Source organism: Bremia lactucae, linkage group LG10 (assembly GCF_004359215.1).
Source record: "Bremia lactucae strain SF5 linkage group LG10, whole genome shotgun sequence".
NCBI classification, from domain to species: domain Eukaryota; phylum Oomycota; class Peronosporomycetes; order Peronosporales; family Peronosporaceae; genus Bremia; species Bremia lactucae.
Genome location: NC_090619.1, coordinates 7,009,043 through 7,020,715, shown reverse-complemented (window position 1 = coordinate 7,020,715; position 11,673 = coordinate 7,009,043). Strand labels below are relative to the sequence as shown.

The 11,673-nt window shown below is 46.5% G+C and overlaps 4 protein-coding genes across 4 annotated transcripts; 2 read left to right on the top strand and 2 right to left on the bottom strand.

Moving 5' to 3' along the window:
- Nucleotides 1-1,640: 1,640 nt before the first annotated feature.
- CCR75_008500 (uncharacterized protein) lies at nt 1,641-3,714 on the bottom strand (the record flags this gene model as incomplete). Its single annotated transcript, XM_067966552.1, has 2 exons — nt 1,641-3,522; nt 3,551-3,714. The coding sequence occupies 2 exons, from the start codon at nt 3,712-3,714 to the stop codon at nt 1,641-1,643; spliced, it is 2,046 nt and encodes a 681-aa protein (XP_067818735.1).
- Nucleotides 3,715-3,932: 218 nt separating this feature from the next.
- On the top strand, nt 3,933-4,115 carry CCR75_008499 (uncharacterized protein; the record flags this gene model as incomplete). The annotated part of the gene is made up of 1 exon (XM_067966551.1): nt 3,933-4,115. The coding sequence occupies one exon, from the start codon at nt 3,933-3,935 to the stop codon at nt 4,113-4,115; it is 183 nt and encodes a 60-aa protein (XP_067818701.1).
- Nucleotides 4,116-5,245: 1,130 nt separating this feature from the next.
- Nucleotides 5,246-7,176, top strand: CCR75_008498 (uncharacterized protein; the record flags this gene model as incomplete). The annotated part of the gene is given in 3 exon segments (XM_067966550.1): nt 5,246-5,280; nt 5,343-6,121; nt 6,140-7,176. 3 exon segments carry the CDS (start codon nt 5,246-5,248, stop codon nt 7,174-7,176), a joined length of 1,851 nt encoding a protein of 616 aa, XP_067818700.1.
- Nucleotides 7,177-7,237: 61 nt separating this feature from the next.
- Nucleotides 7,238-10,141, bottom strand: CCR75_008497 (uncharacterized protein; the record flags this gene model as incomplete). Its single annotated transcript, XM_067966549.1, has 1 exon — nt 7,238-10,141. One exon carries the CDS (start codon nt 10,139-10,141, stop codon nt 7,238-7,240), a length of 2,904 nt encoding a protein of 967 aa, XP_067818704.1.
- Nucleotides 10,142-11,673: the final 1,532 nt, after the last annotated feature.

The following is an 11,673-nucleotide window of genomic DNA, read 5'->3' as shown; positions in this document are numbered from 1 at the left end:
CGCATCAGATACTGGCTTCGCGCCATTACCTTTGGTGTAAGGTATCGCTCTTGAAGAGCGTCGCGAGCAGCGATCCCCTCCGGCGTCTTCGCCGGGTCACAAAAAATCCAGATGGCCAAGTTGTGACTCGCGATTTCATTGAGACGCTCTTCCACACTTAGTGGAGTGAATCTATATTCACTGTGAGTCTATATTCACTGTGAGCTTCAGTTTTCGCTATCTCTGCAGCTCGACGACGAGCTTGTTCCTCTATGAGGATTACCTGTTCTTGCTCTTTATCGAGCGGATTCGTGATAATGTTGGACTCAGGGTCCTGTGTCCTGCGCAATGCAGTTAAGACATCGGCGACACCACGTTCTGGGAACGAATTCGGGGCCCGCCGACGTTCATCCGGAGGAGAAAGCGTGTTAGAGCGACGCTCTTTTCCTCATCCTCTGATAGAGTGTGACTTTCATAGTCCACCATTTCCTTATCGTCGAGGAAGGTTCTACGAGTCTGTGACTCACGCTTAATTGTCATGGGACAAATGAATGCAAACACACAACCAAACGGTTAGCTGCTTGTGTTAAAACCTCAAAGAGGAAACGAAGCGAATGTTGTCACTCGGTGTCACAGTCTGATGGCGGAGGGTGTGACGGGGCACACATTGACTGGTGAACCTTGTTGTGGTACATTTACTTTATGGGTAAAATAACTTTTTTATCCTATTCTATAAAAGTTAATTACTTGAATCCCACTTAGTATGGGTAACAAATGTGGTCGCCGCCAGATATAAATCTGGCGGTCGAAATTTATTTTGTTTAGCTAGGGATAGGATTTAGATTAAATAGTCGACTAAAGTGCAATTCCCCTTTTAGACTTAAAGCGTTAAGTGCCTTCCTAAGGCTTGCGCATTGATCTATAAGAGATAGAAGCCTTTCTAAGGTATATGCTCTTGAGCACTAGTTGCCACTTGGTTCTACGAACCTATGTATCCCTTGAGCTAGGATTCATTAAGCTTTGTTAGCTTGTACGACTCTCTAAGTTGCTAAATTATTTTATTCTATAGAACTAAGAAACTCTTTGAGTACATAAGTCTTCCTCTGACTTTTTGCGAGGTAGCTCCGCTACAATTTTAGTTGTCAACAATTGCTACCATTACGCTACTCTCATAAGTACAGAGGCTGATAATTAATGGGTATGGCTATATCGGTTCTCAAATGTAATCAAGCGGGGGGTACTAAAGTCCAAAAAGGGATCTAAACACGACTCAAAAGGAATAAGTGTCAATTTTGCGATGTAGCGGAATAAGGAAACTATTTATTCTTTATCTGCAGTCTTTTTAATTAAAACAAACAGACGGGGCGGGGTGGCTATACCAAAAAGGGTATGTGCCTATACCGGTTTCCAAGTTTTATTGCGTCAATATTACCAAATTTGGTAATATTGGAGCTATTAAGTCAAAATTAATAGAAATAATAATGTTGCACTTCTTTATTATTTTCTCTCATAGGATATGATTTAATTATTCCTCTTATAGAAAATAAAATTTATGTAACGCGTCATATCGTTACACTTGTTGCCCAATCAATTTGTAAAAATCGCAATAGAAAACATTTGTATGACGTATTACCTGCGAAAGGTCGTAATAAGGCGACTGCTTACTGCTGTGAACGAATGCTTGGAGGCTTGTATCCAGCGGATGAATTTGCCGCCATTACTAAACGCTTGAGTAATACTTCCTGCTCCTGAAGGCGCTGATCGATCGTTATATTTTCCCGCGGAGAGCGGAACAAAATGTGCTCTAGCGTGCCATCGTTTATAGGTATTTCTTTTCGTGGAGACGACACAACCTGCCGTGCAGTCGAAACAGTCATGCTTGAATCTCCAAGAATTTCGATTACGTCGTCTTCGTCCTCTTCCATCAACGGAAAACTAGCGCTTCTGTCGCTTAAGAAATCGTAGTCAGAATCGCTGTCTTCGTTTGGTGACAATTCCACAAGACGAACATCCTTATAGTCTAGCGCTGCCAGCGATTCTCGCATCATCCTAACTTCTTCTTCCTCAACCGCCTGCACCACGCGCTCAGCCCCAGCCATCGTACGGAGGTGGCGCAAATCTATCAATGCTCGATCAACACGTTCCACCACCTCGACCTCCATTTCATCGTCCAACGAAGATGACATACTGGTTTTTGTTTCTGATTGAACCTCTGAGTCAATGCTGCTGGTAACGTCTACACCTATAAGATTCAAACTTTCGCGCTCTTCGCCACCTTTCGTCTCTTGTAGAGGGGAATTTGAACGAGCTGAACTCGTATTTGACGGCGAAAGCGAAGAAAGGGATGATTCTTCGTTCTGCGTTGAGCAGCATGCCATTATAATACTCCGATTGTATGTCTTGTCTGCAAACCAAGCGGAAGACTTGTCGTCGAAATATTGACTATTAATACTTTTGACGTCCAAGTCACGCACCTTACCCATGCAGACTTTGCAAAATACCGTCTTCGCAACTTGAAATGTGCGAGAGTATAAAGACGTGCTGTCATCAACCATTGGTGCAGCTCGAATCGTCATACAGCGACGGCAGGCCACCTCACCACAAAGACGGCAATGCTGCTTACGTCGCGTGGTTGAAAATTTACGAGTGCATACGTGGCAATTGGAACGCGCTTTTTTCGGTACCCAGCTTTTGCGATCCAGCATACCGTGCATGGAAATGCGCTTTGAATCCGCGAACAATGCCATCGAGCTTAGTGTGATCATAACCTTCTTGAAACTTGCAATTGATGAAGAGCCTGACCCCTTGTACATTTCGGCCTCACTGGTCATAAAGATGTGCGAGGCATCAGAAATTTCTCTCATTGGGCGAACAATTGTCACCGTATGCGAGTGAGTCCGCCGAGTTTTCAACTTATCCGGTAGAGGCGGACACTCTTTTAGATCCAGGGGCAGCGTGATACGAACGCCGACATTTCGACCTTGAAGATCCTTTGTGTAGACCAGGTACTCGAGGAAGCACATATCGCGCTTGCGAGAAAGGGTCGACGATTGAAGGCAGACCCACTTCATGCCCAGGTATTGATGCGGCTTGTTCGATTCCTTCGTATGAATATTGCACAGCACCGCGGCATCCACAGCGCATCCTAACATAAATTGGTTCACAGCAAACACCTGTTGTGCCGTGTCAGAGTAAAAGAAGTCGATAAAGTTGCGGTAGTCGCCGTCAACGCGTCCGAAAATGCGCGAGGTCTCTACTGCTCGTGATGGATCGCTTTCACGAATGGCAGTGAGATGCTCGACGTTACCTACGATACTCCATCGGGCACCGTAGTCAGGTCGTGCGCCCATGGCCTCATGGAGATTGTACTCGGCCAACGCATTCTTCATGATGATTTCGACGCGCTGCTCGTAAACCTCAATCTCAGCGGAAGTGAGACGAACTGGCGGGAAATATCCATCCGGTAGCGGAAGCTTGACATTGCTGCTGATCATGAGTGGTGAAGCGCCGGCCATCAACGAGGAGTAACACGAAGACGTGTCACTTAAACGAAACAATTTAGTAGTAAAACCTTCTATTGCAGTGTGGATGCCCCTGTTTAGACCCACCGATCAAAGAGTGTCGAACATTGCGCGCGATTGTAGTGGCTCGTTTACTGTGTGCAATGCCGCAATGCTGCAACGTTGCAATTTTGTCGACTTCTTGAAAGAATTTGTCGCCTTTCACGTCGAGCATTCTTTGTGCAGGGTACGATAGACATCCAGTTTCGCGGCGCCGGGGACGCGGCGGAGAGATTTGATGTCGCTGAAGAGCCGACCGACCGGAATTGACGTAAACGCGGCGGAGCGATTTGTATGTTACTGATGACGGACCAACCGGAATTGTTGTAAACGCGCATGAAGTTTGGCGACTGTTGGCGAGTAATATGAGTTTAAGAAAAAGTAGTGCACGTCATGGTGCCGTATGATACTGGCAAGTGTGACGCTGGCTTCACGACAATACCAAACAAAGCTGCCAGCGCATCAGCCACCAAAGCGTTTAAATATTTTGACGAAGTTCGACTGATGCATGCACATCCTGACATCGCTACTATCATGAAAAGTGGCGCAGTGAAACTTTTTGAAGCTAGCATTTAGATAATTTTGTGGGATTAAATGGCCGCACGCGGCAAAGTGCTTTTGCGCCATTAAGTATTCTCACATTTTAAAGGCTAGAACAACATTGCTGGGATAATTCTCCCTACAAGACGTAAAACCGCCCGTGGGCAGATCTAAGCAACAGCTGCTGGAGCACGATAGGTCGCGCTGCGCGTAGCATTAAAGTTGAATGTGGCTTAAAATGAATACCTAGCAGAGAATCGCCCAGCGTGATGCACTCAAGTCCTTACAAATACACTTTATAATCATGGAGAGATTACTAATCCATCCCACTACACTTGAAGTGTACGGTGTTGGACATGGTTAGTTCTTTCAAATTTGACTGTGCACATTGCAGACGCTGCCGCTATCTCGTTAATCTCTAGGTTGACGCTTGCTTACAGCCTTTGTCACAGGTGCTAGAGATTAGTGGCAGGGCTCTCGTAAACCACAAACGCGGAACACAATCACGGACCGGCTTGGCAATTCATCAGGATGAAAAGAGTTTATGATGTCAGCAAGTATTTCTTTATTCAATGCATTGAATTATATAGGTTGTATTGTGACTCTGATACGTAAGCGGACGCAAATTGCACCCTATTTTGCAAGGGAACGATATTTGCAAAGTTTAAACTTCATGGTTTCGGCGAAATAAAATTCACTATTAAACACTAATGCTGTGATTGAAGTAAACCTTCCATGTGGTGAAACACGTTCCCATGAAAATGCAAGCAAAATTGATAGGATAATGCTTTTTGAAAAGTCAACTCTCTTTACAGAGTAGCATCAATGCTCTCCGTGACGAAAATAAGGATCAAGGGGTCTTCTCTTTGTGAATCTATAATTAATAATGGTCTCCTAAAGCTAGCAAAATTTTGCAGTACACTGTTGGAGATAAATGAGCGCTACTTCTGACAAATGTGCCTTTTCACAACTGCATGCAAGTGTTCGTTGATTCAAAAGCTCATTTGATTACTGCTAAGATATTCAGTTTCTTACGAAAGATGAGATTGCTGCACATCACCGCACAGTTCCCAGCTGAACCCTCAATCTCAAGTTGCAGCTCTTAAGAAGGATCACGACAAGCCTTCCCCGTAATCGCAAGTCCAGAAGTTTTTTCATTTTTCCTCATGCTAGCCACAAGGCGTGGCCACACCTTATCACGGTAGGTTGTTGTGGCAAGACAGTCGCTATTTAGTATCTTACGGTGGTATCCTATATTAGCAGGAATCCCTTAAAGACATTTCCACTTCCCGATGGTTATTTCCCAGAAGTCAAGCTCACGCAAATTCAGATTTTGGACTACGAGAGGCAAGTCAAGACAATCGTCAAAAACGCTCTTGTTGAGTATGAACGTCACGAGGCAAAAGGTCCCAACCCAACCTACAGCGCTCCGTGGATAGCTGTCGGCAATGACGGCCCTCTTACAGCCATTCGAGAAAATACGCCTGAAGGGCTAGCGCACAGTGAGTTTCGTCTGTATGGGTGCATTCCAGGTAATTATCGCAATTTTATGAGTTTCCACTACGCCGAGACATCACAGGAGCTTTTTGAGTGGAACCAACTCATGTACGGCTACGCGGTTGATGCAGTCGTACTAAAAAACATTCACACAAGAGATTCTGGAAAGCCGCACGACTATCTGGGGCTTAAATGGACGTGTCTCCAATCGATGTCCTTTGGCCACAAACGTGACACGTGCTTTCTTGAATACTTGACCTACACGAAAGATAAACTAGGTCGCAATTTGGGCGTGCGTGTGACATTGCCGGTGGAGATAGAAGAGTGCCCGAACCTTTACCGCAGCTTGAGAGTGAGGCGTGTCGCGACACAAAGTATATCGATTGTTCGTTCGGCCGAGTTTGCTTCTGATGCAATGCAGCTTTTTATCATAAGCGAGAATGATTTTGCTGGGCTGTCGATGAGTGCCAAGAATTATAAAAAAATTATGCGCATTTACAATGACATGGCCCTATTTGTCGACTCCAAGCATATTTTGAAGCAAGGTATGATATGTAAGATAGATTGGGCGCCCAACAAATCCCGGAAGACTTGTACGAGTTGTCAGCTTTCTTTTAATGTTGCCACTCGGCACCGTTACCACTGTCGGCTTTGCGGAGACATTTTCTGCCGTCATTGCGTGATAATACGCAACGTTCCGCGGGACCAGCATGACGTGTCCAAGTCGCGAATTTTCCAGGTTGTCAAATCTCGTTTTTGTAAAGCCTGCTTATCAGACGTGTGTCGAGAAAGCGATACAGCGCAGGTTGCTAAGCTTGCGCTAGCTGACATTTCGTATTTAACAGACTTCAGTGATGCCTGCACCCTCAGCAATCTCATGGTAGATAAAGCAGCCAAGAATGTTAGGTATGAGAGCCGCTCACGTCAAGAGTGGTGGGATGACATCGCTTCAGAATCTGATTGGTCCGAAACCGATTCTGATAACGCCAGCAAGGCGTCACTTAATGCATCAGGCAGATCGAGGCTTACCAGTTCATTGTCTTCATCACAGTCGTCGTGGACTACCTCAATGTCCGAGAATACCGTTGGGGAGGATGATATGCCGTTTGTCGCGACTTTGGATGTCATTGATGATAACGTGGCCATTCTCGATGAGAAGCCTCGAAGCTCAAAGTCCAAGCTGCGTAACAAGCTTTCAATGTCTGGCCGTTATTCATTGAGTCGGAAGCATCCTTCACGTAAGCAATTTAAGTCACTAGCCACTGAGGAGACGGAGGAAGTCTCTGAAGTGATTGACACCACAGACATGACGCCAGCGTCAGAATTGCAACAAATGTCGCGGGTTACCTTTGGTAAGCGACGGAATGACGACGATTTGCTTCTTTGCTCGAGTGGCCCTAGCAGCCGTAGAAGTCATGAGTCAATAAATAATCGTTTTCCTTCGTCTCGCTCCATTACCCAGTGCCTTGCTGAACAAGAAGATCTCTTGCGATGTATGCTCAGCGCCAGTCGATTGCAGATGGAGCAACAAAAAGTAGGCACTGCGGCGACAGTGCCTCTGCAGCGTCCGACAGTTCGAATTTATGACGTTTTGAACTGAGCTATGCAACCTCGAGTGTCGATCGTTATGCAATAAAAATTTCTATGGATCTAGCAATACTCTATATAATATCAAACACCTTTTTAAGCTTAATGACAAGCTGCCAGTCCTCTTTTTGCAGATCGTCCCGAAAGTTCTCTTTAAGCGCGTCAATGCTTTCGCGGGTCAGGCGCGACACAAGTTGATTTTTATGGTCGAAATGCCGGCCATACATAACACTGCTTTCGTTATCAATTCGCACGGCCACAGAAGCACCCTTCTTGGCGCGGTCCACCTCCTTGTGCTCGCGCTCGATGGAGCCTACCTTGCCGACAAGCAAGCCGCCTGCAGATGGGACCACGAGAGGCGTACCCACTTTAACGATGCCCTCCTCAACATCAACGCCGAGGATAATGGGGTCTTTTTTATTGAAGATACAATTGGGAAGTATTTTCAGCACACACGGGAATACAGCCACCTCCGCAAATTCCTCTCGACGGGCGGAGCGGAAGTTGTCCATGTATGCCGTGAACTGGTCGAACAGGTGGTAAATGATGTCGGCAGTGAAAATGCGCACACCAAGTTCTGTTGCTAGCTCAGTGGCGTCACTGTGAACCTTAACATCAAACGCAAGAATAGTGGCAAATTCGGGCTGGTGCTCCAGCTGCACGGACGCTCGCATGACGTCCTTCTTGTGCACCGGACCAATGTTCACGCAAGAGACCGGAATGGGCGGATCACACGTACGGAGAAATTCTAGCAGAGCCTCCAGAGCACCTAACGTGGAGGCTTGAACCATAACGCCACGGCGAGCAGATTTTACTGAGTCTAAAATGCTTGTTAGGTCCGACATTACTGAATCCTTAAGCTCTTCGATGTCGTCATCAGGGCCAACCACATGAATTTGAGTGCCCGCTACGGCTTTTTCAAGACCCTGTGCGCAAATTTTGACGCCCATTGCAGCCTTTATCTTCTGGTGATGAATGTACTCGCCTTTTACGCGAATTTCCTTCATGGGATGCGGAGTAAGCAATGAACGAATCGTTGTCACCACTGGGCCATCTAATGTGCACACTACGATCGTTGCACCTTCTTCTAGAGTGCCGTTCACTAATATCGTATCAATTGTGGTACCTAAGCCTTCAATTACCTTCACTTCAAGCACAGTACACTGTAGAATATCTACAAATGCAAGCGATTTGACCATACGCTCCTGCGTTAAGCGCGTCAGCATCATCAAGAGGTCTGACACACCTTCGCCAGAGATAGCACTGGTAGGTATAAGAGAGACCGTGTGAGCCAAATCCTTATTGCGCCAATACACCTCAGCATTTAGCTTTTGCTCGGCAAACTCCACGATAATTGACTTCATGCGGTCTTCAAACTCGCGAATGACGTGCTCATTCTGGTGCTTGAGTGCTTCCTGAACAGGCATATCAAGCATCGTTTTCCAACCGTAACATCGATCGATTTTATTTAGTGCCACAACGAAAGGGGCCTTCTTCTGTCGCAGCAAGCGCAGTGATTCCAAAGTCTGTGGCTCCAGACCGTGCATAATATCCACCACCAGTATAGCAATATCGCACAGCGACGAACCGCGAGACCGCAAATTTGTAAACGACTCGTGACCAGGTGTATCGATCACAAGCAGACCAGGTAAACGATACTCAAGCTTCATTGTCTCGGCAAGTCGAGCCGTCTTTTGTTTAATCGCATCAACAGGAAAAAAGGTAGCCCCAATCTGTTGGGTAATACCACCAGCTTCCGCGTCCTGAACCTTGGTCCGGCGAATATTGTCAAGAAGCTTTGTCTTACCAGTGTCGACATGACCCATGATGCAGCAGATAGGGGAGCGCAGATCATCTAATGACACCTTAGCGCGCACTGCGGCCTCGCGCTGGCGACGACGCTCGGCCGCTTCCTTTTTCTTACGCTCAGCCTCGACCTTTGCTTTCGAACGCTGTCGTTCTTCGTGATCGTCCTGACGCATTTGTTCTGCCTGCTCTTCTAGTCGCTTTTTGAGCGCAATGCCTTGCAACCGCAAGTAGTCCTGCTTCTTCTTCTCTTCAAGTACCAATAGATCTTCGTCTCCTTCACTGTCGCACGCGGCAGCGGCAGTCTCGTCCTTGTATACTTGGAGTTTGTCCTCCAACGATGCCACAACTTTGCTAGTCTCCCAGTCTTCGTCGTCCCATGCGTCGGGAGCTACAACCTCCTCGAGCGTCTCAGCAGCATTTTCAACCAACACTTCTTCCTTTTCCTCTGTCAAAACAGATTGTTCTTTATCCTCTACCTCCTCCTCCTTAAACTCCTTCTTGTTCTTGTTCGAGCTCTTTTTATTGTTATTCGAGTACAAAACCTTCTTCTTATCCCCAGCTTCAGGCACCAAACCAACCTGCTGCATGGTCTCAAGAGCAGCTTGAGCTTTGGCTGCTTTCTGCTTTTGAGCCTTGGTCATGTACGTGCCTTCCTTTTTCTGACGCTCGATCTTGGCAGCTCGCGCTTCCTTTTTCTTGCGACGTATCTCCTCTTCACGCTCAATCTCAGCCAAGCGCTTTGCCTCCTCCTCCTGATCGATTCGCTCCTGTTCTATACGTTCCCTTTCAAGACGCTCTTGCTCAGCTTTCATAACTGCCTGGCGCTCCATCACGGCCTTTGCTGCAGCCGACGTGGGCTTCTTGTCGTCGTCCCTCTTCGCGTCAGCACTGGGCTTTTTCTTTCCTTTCTTTTTCTTCTTCTTGTCATCTTTCTTTTCACCTCCGGGGGAAGGGGCCACGCCCAAAGTTGCTAAGTAGGCGGCGGCGGCGGCATCCACGCCCGATCTTTTCTCGTGACTTTCTTCAACCTTACTCGTCACTTGATCAAACTGCTTCTGCTGCGTAGTTGCAGTCTCGGAGAAGTTGATTTCGTTCAAAAGATCGTCAATATTGTCAGCAGCAACAGTTGCGCTCTTGTTGGCGCTTTTCCTTCCCTTCTTCGGCGCCATCTCGGCTTTTTGATTGTTTTCTGTGTTTTTGAATCAATGGATGCCGATGTTTTACCCGATCACTATCCACATATGATTGACAGAAATTACTCGGCCAATCTTAAAATAAATTTTCGTGCAATTGCCGGTCACTAAGAGTATAATATCGCAATTTCGGTAACATACCCTTTTATTCTAAAAAGTTAATTACTTAAATCCCCATTTATTAAGGGTAACAAATGCGGTCGCCGACACATATAAATCTGGCAGTCGAAATTTATTTTGTTTAGCTAGGGTAAGGATTTAGATTAAATAGTCGACTAAAGTGCAGTTCCCCTTTTAGACTTAAAGCGTTAAGTGCCTTCCTAAGGCTTGCGCATTGATCTGTAAGAGATATAAGACTTTCTAAGGTATATGCTCTTGGGCACTAGTTACCAATTGGTTCTATGAACCCCTGATTCTCTTGAACTAGGATTCATTAAGCTCTAATAGCTTGTACGACTCCCTGAGTTGTTAAGCCCATTAGTTCTATAGAACTAAGAGACCCTCTGAATATAAAAGTCTTCCTCTGACTTTATGAGCGTGGAAACTCCGCTACAGCATACGACGCTTTATACGACAAAGCTGACTTCATCAGTCCGATCTGTTTCCCATGCCTCCTTCACCAATGAGCTTGAAGGTGTTGGTAAATGGTGTTTTACAGGCTGAAATACCGCCAGGTCCCAAGCCATCAAGAAACTGCCGTTTCTTTCAGAATTGTCTTTGTATATTTTGGTGTGTTGCAGGTGACAGATAGACGGAAGATGAGCATACCGTCTCGCAGGGGCAAGGAGCAACTGCAAATCAGGGCGTGTTGCGTATAGTTGAACGATTTGATTATGTGTTATATGTCTAAGCTTTCTGCCTATCTGACAACTAGCTGCTATGTCTCCTATCACTTTTTCGTTCCAATCGCTTCAAAATGGTTAGCTGCTAATTAAACCCATACATATAACGACATGCAAAGACTCGGCGTAAATTAATAACGGCCGGCGCAAGTCTCATTTCACGTGTCCTCGTGTGACACCAAAAGCACATGTACTTCTTCAACTTTTTTAACTTTCAACACTCCTCCTCGAGTGCGCCTTCTGTTCAATATTCTTTGCTTTTTCAAACTTGACCCTCCATTGCGTCATTGTCTGTCGCTCTCCGTCTAGCTGATGTGCATTAGCCCCCGAAGCATTGCAAGCTTCGAGGGTCACAAAAGGGCCCCGCCAGCTCGCCGTTTCGCGTTGCTTAACCAGCACGTGCCTTCACAGTCGTTCAAGACTCGCCAGCCCGCGAAAGGAGCACCGCGATCGACGACAAGATTCTCGCTGCCTTGCCGCTCTCACCGATCCTATTGCAAATATAAAGGTCGGGTAGCGCTAGCGAGATGATAATGGGAGAATGCTGTGCGCTGTCGAGAGCGGAATCTTTGCATTGACACTAAGTGCGAACATGGGCGCACGGTCTACAACAATCGACCCGCTAAGGGACTCGCCCGAGCAGAAGTAAGCCGCAAAGCCGCCGTG